Genomic DNA, 13,435 nt, shown 5'->3' on the forward strand with positions numbered 1-13,435 from the left:
TCCATGTGGGGATGGGGTGGGAGAGGTGATGCCAGGATCGGGGTTTTCTTTGGGATCGGGATGGAAAGGGGTGGCGCCTCCTCTCCCTCATTCCAAACATCCTCGTGGCCACTCCCGGGCGTTAATTGGGATCATTTACTGGCGTTAATTGGGATCAGCCCTCGCGCGACCTTCCCACATCACGTCGGGGACGCCACTGGCTCCGGAGAGTTCCCCCAATTCCTCTGGGCTCGCTCCGGGATCCCCAAAGGATTCCCCCGGGATCGGCGGCGATTCCAGCCGGGAACGCGGATCCCGGGGAGGCTCAGGCCACCGGGAGGGTCACGCTGGCGTAAACCGTCGTGGGCTCCTTGGGGGGCACAAAAATGGGGGCACAAAGGGGTCAGCGAGGTGGCCCGGCCGGGGGTGCCCCACGGGCGGGGGGTGGGGACGGTCCCCCTTACCTGGGACAGCGCGGGGCGTCCCCGCGGGGTTGGGGACCCGGCCGGGGACCGGGGGGCTCCGTCGGGGGCCGGGGGTGGCCCGGTGGCCGCGGCGTAGATGGTGGTGCAGGACAGGGGGGTGGCGGTGGGGACGGTCCCTTTGGGCTTCTGAGGGAGGAGACAAAGGGAGGGCAGCGACCCGAGGGTCCCCACCACCTTTTCCTGCCACCACCTTTTCCTGCCGGGGTTGTGCCCAGCGGGGCTCGGAAAAGGGGGAAAACCCCCGAGTTTGTCCCCAAAGCCACCGTGGGACGTTGGGGGCTCAGCAAGTTGTGTAACTCGGATTTATTCCCCCTTTTGTTCACCCTTTTCTCCCTACTTTCTCCCCCTCTTTTTACCTTTTTCCCCGTTATCCCTTTTTTTTCCCTTTTCCCCCCCTTTTCCCTCTTTTTTCCCCATTTTTCCCCCTCACCTGCACCCGCTGCACCTGGGCGTAGATGGTGGCGCTGGCCGGGGTGACCTGGGAGGGGTCCGGGGTGACCTGGGAGGGGTCCGGGTCACCTGTGGGGTGGGGAGGGGTCGCACAATCCCCGGATCAGCCAGGTTGGAAAAGAATTCCAAGGTCACCGAGTCCGAGCTGTGTCCAGACCCACCTTGGTCATCCCGAGGAATCTCCAGGAATTCCTCAGACACCTCCAGGGGCGGCCACTCCAACCCTCCCTGAACCCCTTCCAAGGCCTGGCCGCCCTTTCCCACGAGGGATTTTCCCAAATTTCCCACCCTGGCACAGCTCGAGGCCGTTCCCTCTTGTCCTGTCCCTGTTCCCCGGGATCAGATCCCAAATCCCGGCCTGGCAGAACCCAAATCCCCCCCCTGGCTCCCCCTTTTCTCCAGGCTGAGCCCCCCCCCCCGGCCCCAGCTCCCTGAGGAATTCTCCTTTGAGGATTTTCTCTCCCAGCAGCTCATCCTTGCTCCCTCAGGGCGGAGCTGGCAGAGGATCCCAGCGCTCCCAATCCCAGTTCCACCCGTGTCCAGCTGCCGTCCCTCGGGACACCGGGTGGCCGCGTGGGGACCGGTCCCAGCTTGGACTCGATGAGCTCGGAATTCTTCCCCAACCTCCGGGATTTTGGGGATCGGCCCCTGGGGACCCCCACCCATTCCGGGACCCCCCAAACTCACATTTGGCCGAGCGGGTGGCCCTGAAGGTGGCAAGGACCACGATGACGATGACGATGACACCGAGCACCACCAGAGACACCAGGAGCTCTGGCCTCACCCTGGGGACATCTGGGACAGGAGAGGACACACAGGGGACGTGGCCCGGGGTCACCCCCCAGAGCCTTTTGTCACCTCTGCCACCTGATTTTGGGTTGATTTTTGTCACCTCTGCCACCTGATTTTGGGGCTGATTTTTGTCACCTCTGCCACCTGATTTTGGGGCTGATTTTTGTCACACCTGTCACCTGATTTTGGGGCTGATTTTTGTCACACCTGTCACCTGATTTTGGGGCTGATTTCCATCACTTTGTCCCCTGATTTTTGTCACACTTGTCACCTGATTTTGGGGCTGATTTCCATCACTTTGTCCCCTGATTTTTGTCACACCTGTCACCTGATTTTTGGGCTGGTTTTTGTCACTTTGTCCCCTGATTTTTGTCACACCTGCCACCTGATTTTGGGGCTGATTTCCATCACTTTTTCCCCTGATTTTGGGGCTGGTTTTTGTCACACCTGCCACCTGATTTTTGGGGCTGGTTTTTGTCACCTCTGCCACCTGATTTTGGGGTTGAATTTTGTTACCTCTGTCACCTGATTTTGGGGCTGATTTCTGTTACTTTGTCCCCTGATTTTTGTCACACTTGTCACCTGATTTTGGGGCTGATTTCTGTCACTTTTTCCCCTGACCTTTGTCACACCTGTCACCTGATTTTGGGGCTGGTTTTTGTCACTTTGTCCCCTGATTTTTGTCACACCTGTCACCTGATTTTGGGGCTGATTTCTGTCACTTTGTTCCCTGATTTTGGGGCTGGTTTTTGTCACACCTGTCACCTGATTTTGGGGCTGTTTTTTGTCACTTCTTCCCCTGATTTTTGTCACACCTGTCACCTGATTTTTGGGGCTGGTTTTAGTCACACCTGTCACCTGATTTTGGGGCTGGTTTTTTTTCACCTCTGTCACCTGAGTTTGGGGCTGGTTTCCATCACTTTGTTCCCTGATTTTGGGGCTGCTTTTTGTCACACCTGCCACCTGATTTTGGGTCTGAGTTTTGTCACTTCATCACCGGACTCGGAGGCTGAGTTTGTCACCTCTGTCACCTGATTTGGGGCTGATTTGCTGTGGAACAGGAAGCAAAGGGCAGGAAATGCCTCTGAGCTCTCTTTATTTGCCTTATTTGAGCTAAAAACCCACTGGGGGCTGGATTTGGGGCCAGGAAAACCCCCTAAAATCTCCCTGGCTTTAAGGGGGCTTGAGGGATGGAAATATCTTGAATATTCATGGAAATATCTCCAATATCCATAAAAATCTCTCGTCTAAAGGGGGATCCCTTTAATCCATAGAAATATCTCAAATATCCATAGAAATCTCTCAAAATTCCCACCCAAATCCATCAAATCCCACCCTCACCCTGACAGCACGGGGACATCTCCAGAGCTCCTTTCCCACCTGGAATCCTGGGATTCTGGGATTCAGAGATTCTGGGATTCTGGCATTCAGATGTTTTGGGAGTCTGGCGTTCCAGGATTTTTGGATTCCAAAATTCTGCGATTCTGGTCCTATGGGACTATGGGATTATGGTGTTCTGGGTTTCTGGGATTCCAGGGTTCTGGAATTCCAGGATTCCAGGGTTCTGGGGTTTCAGGATTCTAGGGTTCCAGGGTTCTGGCTTTATAGGATCCCAGGATTCTGGGGTCCCAGGATTCTGGGGTTCTGGGATCCCAGGATTCTAGGGTTCCAGGGTTCTGGAATTCCAGGATTCCAGGGTTCTGGGGTTTCAGGATTCTGGGGTTCCAGGATTCTGGGGTTCCAGGATTCTGGGATTCCAGGGTTCTGGAATTCCAGGATTCCAGGGTTCTGGGGTTTCAGGATTCTGGGGTTCCAGGATTCTGGGATTCCAGGAGTCCAGGCTTCTGGGGTTCCAGGATTCTGGGGTTCCAGGGTTCTGGGATTCCAGGGTTCTGGAATTCCAGGATTCCAGGGTTCTGGGGTTTCAGGATTCTTGGATTCCAGGGTTCTGGGATTCCAGGGTTCTGGAATTCCAGGATTCCAGGGTTCTGGGGTTTCAGGATTCTAGGGTTCCAGGGTTCTGGCTTTATAGGATCCCAGGATTCTGGGGTTCTGGGATCCCAGGATTCTAGGGTTCCAGGGTTCTGGCTTTATAGGATCCCAGGATTCTGGGGTTCTGGGATCCCAGGATTCTAGGGTTCCAGGGTTCTGGAATTCCAGGATTCCAGAGTTCTGGGGTTCCAGTGTTCTGGAATTCCAGGATTCTGGGGTTCTGGGATCCCAGGATTCTAGGGTTGCAGGGTTCTGGAATTCCAGGATTCCAGGGTTCCAGGGTCACAGGATTCTAGGGTTGCAGGGTTCTGGAATTCCAGGATTCCAGGGTTCCAGGGTCACAGGATTCTAGGGTTCCAGGGTTCTGGAATTCCAGGGTCACAGGATTCTAGGGTTCCAGGGTTCTGGAATTCCAGGATTCCAGGGTTCTAGGGTTCCAGGGTTCTGGAATTCCAGGATTCCAGGGTTCTAGGGTTCCAGGGTTCTGGAATTCCAGGATTCCAGGGTTCTAGGGTTCCAGGGTTCTGGAATTCCAGGGTCACAGGATTCTAGGGTTGCAGGGTTCTGGAATTCCAGGATTCCGGGCTTCCGGGATGCCGGGACCTACCCCACTGCTCGGAGCCGCACTGGGCCGAGTGGAAGGCGGCGCGGCGGCTGCTGACGGGGTTGCTGGCGGTGCAGACGCAGCCGAAGGCCGCGCCGCGCAGGGAGTACGAGAGGTTCAGGACGCCGCCGCTCCCGGAGCAGATCCCCCCGGTGCCGTTGTCCCGGCTGTCCCAGCTGTAGGAAACCTCATCCCCCCGCTCCGAGGAGCAGCGCAGAGCCAGGGAGCAGCTGCCGTTGGAGGATTCCCGATGGAGGATCCGGATGCTGGGATTGGCCACCGGCTCTGGGGAGAGACGGGAATTCCAGGATTTGGGCGTTTTCCACCTCCGTGATCACCGCCCGCACCCCAGAGCTGCTCCCAAAAAGCCAAGAACACCCAGAAAAAAAAAAAAAAAAACAAAACAGCAGCATCCAGGAAAACAGCAGGAAATTCCAGGAAAAGGCTGGGAATATCCAACAGAAAGCCAGGAGATTCCAGCAAAAGGCTGGGATCGGCCTCCAGCTCTGGAAAAAGGAGAAATGGAAATTCCAGAATTGCTTTGGACATCGAAGTGGGCATTTCGCAGCCCCTTGACCACCACCCACCTCCCAGACCTGCCCCCAAAATGCCAGAATCATCCAGGAAAAGGCCTGGAACATCCAGGAAAAGACCAGGAACATCCAGGAAAAGGCCGGGAACATCCAGAAAAAGGCCGGGAACATCCAGGAAAAGGCCTGGAATATCCAGGAAAAGGCCAGAATCATCCAGGAAAAAACATGGAGCATCCAGGAAAAGGCCTGAAACATCCAGGAAAAGACCAGAATCATCCAGGAACATCCAGGAAAAGGCCTGGAACATTCAGGAAAAAGCCTGGAACATCCAGAAAAAGGCCGGGAACATCCAGGAAAAAGCCTGGAACATCCAGGAAAAGGTCTGGGACATCCAGAAAAAGGCCAGAATCATCCAGGAAAAAACCTGGAACATCCAGGAAAAGGCCTGGAACATCCAGGAAAAAACCTGGAACATCCAGGAAAAGGCCAGAATCATCCAGGAAAAAGCCTGGAACATCCAGAAGAAGGCCTGGGACATCCAGGAAAAGGCCGGGATCACCATCACGGCGATTCCCAGAGGATTTTTTTACCGAACACTTCCAGCTGGATCTGCCAGACCTCCTCGTCCGGCCCCTTGCTGACGCTGTACTCGTAGAGCCGCCGGTCATCCCGGCTGGTGTTGAGGATTTCCAGGGAAAAGTCCTCCTTGTGGAAGCGCATCCGCTCCGGCTCGAACTCCGTGTAATTCCCGCCGGAAATCTTCAGCAGGAATTTCTTCTTCAGCGGCTCCTCCGTGGTTTTTTTCCAGGAGGCTTCCCCGAATTCCTCGGTGCGTTCCCGGAGCTCGCGGGGGATCCGCAGGAGCGTCGCCTCCCCCAGAATTCCCAGCACCTTTTCCCTGGCTCTGATCCCTGGGAAGAGGGGAGGGAGAAGGGTTGAGGCTCGCGGGGATCGTTCTCGTCCCAGCCCTGGAATGGTTGGGATCCATCCTCGTCCTAATCCCAGGAATCCTCCGGGATCGGGTCAGGGATGACACTGGATCCAGCCTGGTGATCCACAGGATCCCAGATCCACGGGAGAAACCTCCACGTCCAAATCCAAGAGAGAAACCCCAAATCCAAAGGAGAGATCCCAAATCCAAGACAAGAAACCCCAAATCCAAAGGAGAGACCCCAAATCCAAGACAAGAAACCCCAAATCCAAAGGAGAGATCCCAAATCCAAGACAAGAAACCCCAAATCCAAAGGAGAGATCCCAAATCCAAGAGAGAAACCCCAAATCCAAAGGAGAGATCCCAAATCCAAAACAAGAAACCCCAAATCCAAAGGAGAAATCCCAAATCCAAGACAAGAAACCCCAAATCCAAAGGTGACACCCTAAATCCAAAGGAGAGACCCCAAATCCAAAGGAGTCTCTTTCCAAACTTCAAATATCCTGGAATTTTGGGAATTGCAGCCACCTGGGAGCAGGCTCAGGTACAAATCCCACATTTTCCTTCTGGGCGAGGTGGTCCCAGGCTGGGGGTTTTTTTTGGGAAAAAAAAAATTGAGGGGTTTTATCTCCCACACGCCGGGATTCCTGTGGGAGGATTTTTTTCCCCCCCAAAACCCCTTTGCTGTTTTTTATTCCAAGCCAGTGATTCAGATTTTCCTCAATTCAAATTTTCCTCGATTCAGATTTTCCCTCATTTCTGGGCAAACAAATTTTGTTTTTGTAGGAAATTGTGGGAGGAGGAGGAGGAAGAGGAAGGGGAGGAGCCAAATCTGGAGCTCCCAAAAGCAGAGAAGAGTCCCCATTGTGCCACTCCCCTCCTTTTCCAAAGTCTTTTTTCCATCGGTTTTGCCCCGGAAAAGAAAGGAAAAAGGAAAGGAAAAAAAGGAAGGGAAAAGGGAAAAGGGAAGCGACCTCCTACTGGTGGAGCCTGGAATTTCAACTGGAAGCCCAGAGGGAATTTTGCCTCTCCAGACCCCCCAAAACCAGGGGTTGGCCCCATTTTCATGGAAGCTGTCCCATGGCAAAGGGTTGGAAGCTGACGGAAGCTCAAGGTCCTTCAGCCCAAACCATTCCATGATTTTATGCCTTGGGAATCTCCCAGCCCAGTGATTTGAGCCAATCCTCCGGGAATCTTCCTCTGGAACCTCCCAACTCCATCCGGCACTGGATTAATCCCTCGGGGCTCTCACAACCCCGCTAAAATTCACCCAAATCCTTCACTTTTCCAGCTGAATCTTTTCCCATCACCTTTTAATCCCCTCCTCCCTCTGTCAGGTTTTTCGGGACACTCCTCACATCCCACCTGGACTCCACCCCAAAGCCCTAAACCCCTTCAGATCCACCCATAAAACCCCAAAATTCAGGAAAAACCACCCAAAACCCCCCCAAAATTGGGGGGGAAACCCTACCTACCCCAAAGAGCTCCGAGGGTGAGGAGCAGCCGGAGCCAAGCGCCGGAGCCCATCCCGGGTTCACGGAACCTCCACCGCTCCGGGGTTCGGGGCAGGTGGTGACAGGAAGACCTTCACCTCCAGGCCTCTCATTTCCTGTTTTTTTGGGGGCTGAATGAGTCGAATCTTTGCCTTTTATCCTCTTCGGTCGGAAATTATTCAAAGCACGGGGTTGTGCTTCGTGCCCCAAAAAGCTGCAGAGAAAAGCAGAAAATTTAGATTTGGTTTTTCCGCCAGAATTCCCTCATCCTGCTGGGGGTCCTCAAACTGCTCTGAAAAAAAAGAGGGAAAACCCAGTTTTGAAGGAATTTCACGGATTTTTTTCCAGCTCTGGAGAGGTGGAAGCTTTGAAGCAATCCCGCTAAAGGATGTGGGTGGCTCCTCGGAGCATCCCAAAATCTGCTCCGTCCCCCCAGGGGTGAGACCACCCAGAAAGGTGAGAAAACCCCAAATTTCCCAGGAATATCCCAGCTTGGAGCTCCATGGGAACCACAGAGAGGAGGAGAAGGATGGGAGGTCCCCAAAAACTCACCTGGGAGAAGCCAAATCCTCGCTGTCGGTGGATTTTGGGTGGATTTGGGATCAGCTGGGGATGGGGATGGCCCTTCCCAATAGAATGGCTGGGAAAAGCCAGAAAAAATCCAGTCATGGATCTGCTGCTGGAAAATCTTGGCTGGTTTTGGTGGAAGAGCTTTAAAATCCGAGGGTTTTTGCCTTTTTCTTTCTCCAAATTTCGCCGTTTTTCCCAATTTTCAGGGTGCGGATGGAGCGGGAATTCCAGGATTCCTGAGGTTGGAGAAGAGCTCCAGGATCCCAACACCCCAAGATGTCACCGACTCCCACCTTGGACACCTCCAGGGATGAAAATTCCAGGATTTCAACCCAAATCCAATCCCAGGATTGGATCACATCCCGCTGCTTTCCAGGGAAGCCCAGCTCGGAGTTTTCCACGAGGTTTTGCTGCCGGGAAATGATTTTTAAACAACAAAAAAAACCCGAAACCACCCAAAAACCCCCACCCGGAACGTCCTGTGAGGCTCCTCCTTCCTTGCTCAGAAAGCACCTGATGAGGTAAAAACCCAAAGCCATCATTTCCCAAAAATCAGACTTTTACAGAAAAAATATGGACGGGGAAGCGCAGGATGAATTAATCCAGGAAAAACAGCGGTGGTTCCTCCTGGAAACTTCTGGAATGGGAGCTTGGAACGATTTTGGGGTGGCAAAGTTGTTGGGTCTGGGATGTTTGGGGTTTTTTAGGGGTGTATTTTGGGGGTGTTTTTAGAGGCACAAATCCCACCTGGAATTCCCATGGCCAGGCTGGATTTCTCCATGGATTTCTCCACCGGTTCAACCTCCAGGTCCCAAAAGGAAAATTTTCAACCAGGAAATGGTCCAGAAAAGGCAAAAAATGCCCCCAAAAAGCAATTTTCTCCACCTGGGCTTGGCTGGCATTGGGCAGGAAAAATGAATGAAGTGAAATCATCCAGAAGAAAATTCTTTTTGGGAAGCATTTTTGGGAATAAGGAACATAAAATGGCACCAAAAAGCCTTTTAAGTGGAAATAATGACCCCAAATCCTTTCTTCTCCCCATCAACTCATCCTGGAATTTTCCAGAAACTCGCCTGAGATTCAGCAGCAGGATCAATGTTTATTAATTTCCAGAGTTTTTTTGGATATATCTCCTGGATTTTTAAAGTGGAACAAAAGCTCGAAATCTCCACACGGGAATGGACCAAGACCCCAAAAACCACTCGGGATTTTCCAAGGAGGTCCCTGTTGATGCTTGGATGATTCCAGCTTTGGAAATCTTTGCTTAAAGTGGAACATTTTGGGATTTATGGAGGTGAAATCCCTGATTTTCCCCTTTTTTGGGCTGGGTTGCTGGAGCTGGAAGTGTCCCAAACTTTTCCACTTTTTTTTTTTTTTGGAGGCTGAGGGATCATCTCCGTCATTCCCGAGATTTATTCCCACCCCGCTGGATCCGTGTCCCACCCTCCGGAGCCGGCTCCTCCTCTGGGGGACAAAGGAAGGGATTTTGTCCCCAAAAACGGGGCTGGAGGGAAACGCCTCTGAGCTTTCTCCATCATCCCCCAATCCCCGAGCCGTGGGATGTCCCAGCCCAGGGAAAAATCCAGAAAACCTTAAAAATGTGGTGTCCAGGATGGAATTTAATGCACAAAGAAGCATCTGGGAAAGCCAAAACTGACCCCAAACCCTCCCTCGCAGGGAGCACCAAAAAAATGTGGATCCCCCAAACTTCCAGGAAACCCCGGGACAGGCTCAGGTCGGGTCTCCCCGCAGATTTTGGGGCAGGGGATGGGAGGATTTCCAAATGAACTGGGAACGGGACGGTTCCGGGGATTCCGTTCCCCGGCGCGGCCGCGGTTTTCCGCGCCCGGAGGATTCCGGGATCTTTGTCCGGACGTCGGCCCCGTGACGGTGGAAGGGGAGGAGGTGAGCGGAGGTGTCGCCCGCGGGGTCCTCAAGCCACGGTGAGCAGGAGGAAGAGGAGGACGAGGGGTCCCAGGGCCACCAGGGCGCCGGGCGTGGCACGGGTGACGGACGAGGACTCATCTGGAGGCAGAGGCAGATCCAGGAGCTCCGGGGTGGTCCCCAAATCCCTCCCCAGACCCACCTGGGGCAGAGGGGAAAGGGATCCACCACCCCCGGGATCCACCTTGGGCTTGGGATGTGTTCCCAGGGAAAAAGGGATCATTTTGGGAGGTGCAGGGACCCCCTGACCACTCCTGGACTGATTTTTGGGGTTCAGGGCCCCCTGATGCCCCAAGGGTTCATTTTTGGGGTTTAGGGACCTCTGGATCCCCTCTGGGCTCAGTTTTGGGGTTCATGAATCCTCTGACACCACAGCGGCGTCAATTTTGGGGTGGAATCCAAAAATCAGGACAGAGGAACAGCCTCGAGCTGTGCCAGGGGAGGCTCAGGGTGGGAAATTTGGGGAAATTCCTCCTGGAAATGGGGAAAAGGCCTTGGAAGGGGATCAGGGAGGTTTGGGGTGTCCATCCCTGGAGGTGTCCGAGGAACCCCTGGAGATCCCTCTGGGTGACCTCGCGGGGTCAGCCCCACGTTGGACCGATGACCTCGGAACTCTTTCCCAACCCAAACGATTCTGCGGGATCGCCCTGAAAGTCCCCAGATCCCCCTCCCGAAGCCACTCTGGGGACATCCCAAAGCCCAGGCCACCCCTCCCTGGAGCTGTGTCCAGCTGTGGCCGTACCTGTCCAGCTGCAGGGGTGCCGGAAGGTCAGCGAGGCGTTCCTGGAGGACACGGGGTTGCTGACCTTGCACATGTAGGTTTCCACCATGGGGTTGAAGGAGACCTTCAGGACCGGGCCCTCCTTCATCTGGGGCTTCTGGGGTGGGATCCACTCGTAGGTGACCCCTTGGAGAGCCACGGAGCAGCTCAGGGTGGCGTTGCACTGCTGGGGGTCACCATTGGTGATGGCCACCACGCGGGGCTTCGGAACCAGGTCTGCAGGAGAGGCCAGGATGGCACAAAGTCCCCATGGAGCTCTGGGACAATGCCCAGGATGTCACAAAGTCCCCATGGAGCTCTGGGACAATGCCCAGGATGGCACAAAGTCCCCATGGAGCTCTGGGACAATGCCCAGGATGGCACAAAGTCCCCATGAGGCTCTGTGACAATGCCCAGGATGTCACAAAGTCCTCCTGGAGATCTGGGACAATGTCCCCATGAGGTTCTTGGACAACCAGGATGGCACAAAGTACCTGTGGGGCAGTAGGACAACCCCCAGGATGTCACAAAGTCCCCATGGAGCTCTGGGACAATGCCCAGGATGTCACAACATCCTCCTGGAGCTCTGGGACAATGTCCCCATGAGGTTCTTGGACAACCAGGACGGCACAAAGTCCCCATGAGGTTCTTGGACAACCAGGATGTCACAAAGTCCCCATGAGGTTCTTGGACAACCAGGATGTCACGAAGTCCCCCTGGAGCTCTGGGACAATCTCTCAAGGACATCACTCCATCCCCAACCCCCGCCGTGGAGCTCTGGGACAATCCCCTGTCCCCAGACTCACCGTAGACCTTCAGCTGGACCTTCTCGACGCTCTCCCTGCCCGTGTCATCCTCCAGGTACAGCTGGTACTCGCCGCTGTCCCCGAGGTTCAGGTGACTCATTTGGAGGCTGGTGTTGTCCAGGAGCTCCAGGCGGCCCCGAAAGCGGCTCTGGGGGTACTTGGGCTCCTCGCCGCGTTTCCGGCTGGCGATTCTCAGCTGGTTTTCCCAGCGCCAGTGGATTTGGGAATATTCGGAGGGATTCTGGGGGCTGGGAGGGTTCAGCAACGCCACCCCGCCCACGGCTCCGGTCACCCGCAAGGCTCCGGGCTCTTGTGCCCAGGCTGCCAAAAAAATTGGGGATGGTGGAGTTGGGTCGCTCGTCCTTCCCCAGGTCTCGTCCCACTCGGAATTCCCGACACGTGCAAAAAATAACTCAAATATTGAAAATAAAATCCAAATAACTCTGCCCTTTCTGGAGCCCTCTGCAAGGATTCCATGTTTTCCCACCCCAAATTCCTCAGGGATTCATTTTTCCCCTCGCTTCCATTTTTTTGGGGTTTCCTGCGGGACAGTGCGTCCCCCACCCGAGCGTGGTGGCTCCCGTGGGGAGGGACCCGGTGGTGGCACCTCGTGGGGACAGCGTGGGTTCACCCCAAGGTCCCCAACTGTCCCCAGCGCCGCGTGCCCACCCCAGCCCCTCGCCCAGCCCCGTACCTTGCAGGGTGAAGAGGAGGAAGAGGAGGAAGAGGAGGAAGAGGAGGTTCGGCCTCGGCCCCAGCGCCATCTTCTGTCATCAGCGTCACCTCCACAGGGAGGACAGGGCCAAACCCGGGGTGGGACCCCCCCTCAGGGTAGGACCCCGCTCACGGGGCAGCTGCTCCCCAAGGACCCCCAAGGCCGGAGCACCCCGAGACCCCCCCCAAAATCCGGGGCGGGAGGGTTTTGAAGGGAAGTGGGGGGGGAGGAGCGCGTCATAGATGTTCCTGTTCCGCGCACAAACCACGCGCTGGGTGCCACAAGAGAGTCATAGACAGCCCCACGGGGACACAGCGCCCCACGGATGCCCCAAATCCCCAGCGGGGTGACCCCAAAGCCCCTCAAATCCTCAACAAAAAACACGAAAACCCATCAAATCCTCAACAAAAACCGCCTGGGGCCTCCAAGACCCTTCCAATCCCCATAAAATCTACCCAGAGTCCCCCAAATGCCTCAAATCTCCCCAAATCCATCCAGGACTCCCCCCTTCATTGTCCCGATGGCCGGTGGGACACCGACCCCAAGGGTCACATCTCCCCCTCACTGTGGGTGACCAGAGTGACCCCAAGGCCTGGGGGCAGCCAGGGGGGATTTGGGATCTGATCCCAGGGAATGGGGCAGGACAGGAGGGAACGGCCTCGAGCTGTGCAAGGGCTGGAAATTTGGGATGATTTTTCCATGGAAAAAGGGTTGGGAAGCAGTGGAAGAGGTCAGGGAGGGTTGGATTCCCATCCCTGGAGGGGTCCAAGGGATTCCTGGATGAGCACTGGATGGCCACTGGATGATCACTGGATGGTCACTGGATGACCACTGGATGGCCACTGGATGGCCACTGGCTGAGCACTGGATGACCAGTGGATGAGCACTGGATGACCACTGGATGATCACTGGATGGCCACTGGCTGAGCACTGGATGATCACTGGCTGAGCACTGGATGATCACTGGCTGAGCACTGGATGACCACTGGATGACCACTGGCTGAGCACTGGATGACCACTGGATGACCACTGGATGATCACTGGCTGAGCACTGGATGACCACTGGATGACCACTGGCTGAGCACTGGATGACCACTGGATGACCACTGGATGAGCACTGGATGACCACTGGATGGCCACTGGATGAGCACTGGATGACCACTGGATGACCACTGGATGATCACTGGATGAGCACTGGATGACCACTGGATGACCACTGGATGATCACTGGCTGAGCACTGGATGACCACTGGATGACCACTGGATGAGCACTGGATGACCACTGGATGATCACTGGATGGCCACTGGCTGAGCACTGGATGACCACTGGATGACCACTGGATGATCACTGGCTGAGCACTGGATGACCACTGGATGACCA

The 13,435-nt window shown here is 55.1% G+C and overlaps 2 protein-coding genes across 2 annotated transcripts; both read right to left on the bottom strand.

Annotated features, from left to right (window-relative positions):
* Nucleotides 1–11: 11 nt before the first annotated feature.
* Nucleotides 12–7,849, bottom strand: SLAMF1 (signaling lymphocytic activation molecule family member 1). Its single transcript, XM_053966816.1, has 8 exons — nt 7,812–7,849; nt 7,242–7,473; nt 5,426–5,746; nt 4,306–4,587; nt 1,602–1,709; nt 895–983; nt 444–590; nt 12–349 (listed from the first exon to the last, which is right to left on the bottom strand). Exons 2-8 carry the CDS (start codon nt 7,291–7,293, stop codon nt 305–307), a joined length of 1,044 nt encoding a protein of 347 aa, XP_053822791.1. The 5' UTR covers nt 7,294–7,473; nt 7,812–7,849; the 3' UTR covers nt 12–304.
* Nucleotides 7,850–9,428: 1,579 nt separating this feature from the next.
* On the bottom strand, nt 9,429–12,277 carry LOC128801139 (SLAM family member 8-like). The gene is made up of 4 exons (XM_053966820.1): nt 12,034–12,277; nt 11,340–11,660; nt 10,516–10,770; nt 9,429–9,854 (listed from the first exon to the last, which is right to left on the bottom strand). The coding sequence occupies exons 1-4, from the start codon at nt 12,101–12,103 to the stop codon at nt 9,763–9,765; spliced, it is 738 nt and encodes a 245-aa protein (XP_053822795.1). The 5' UTR covers nt 12,104–12,277; the 3' UTR covers nt 9,429–9,762.
* Between the last annotated feature and the right edge of the window lie 1,158 nt (nt 12,278–13,435).

The sequence above is a fragment of the Vidua chalybeata genome, chromosome 29 (genome assembly GCF_026979565.1).
Source record: "Vidua chalybeata isolate OUT-0048 chromosome 29, bVidCha1 merged haplotype, whole genome shotgun sequence".
In the NCBI taxonomy this organism is placed as follows: Eukaryota; Metazoa; Chordata; class Aves; order Passeriformes; family Viduidae; genus Vidua; species Vidua chalybeata.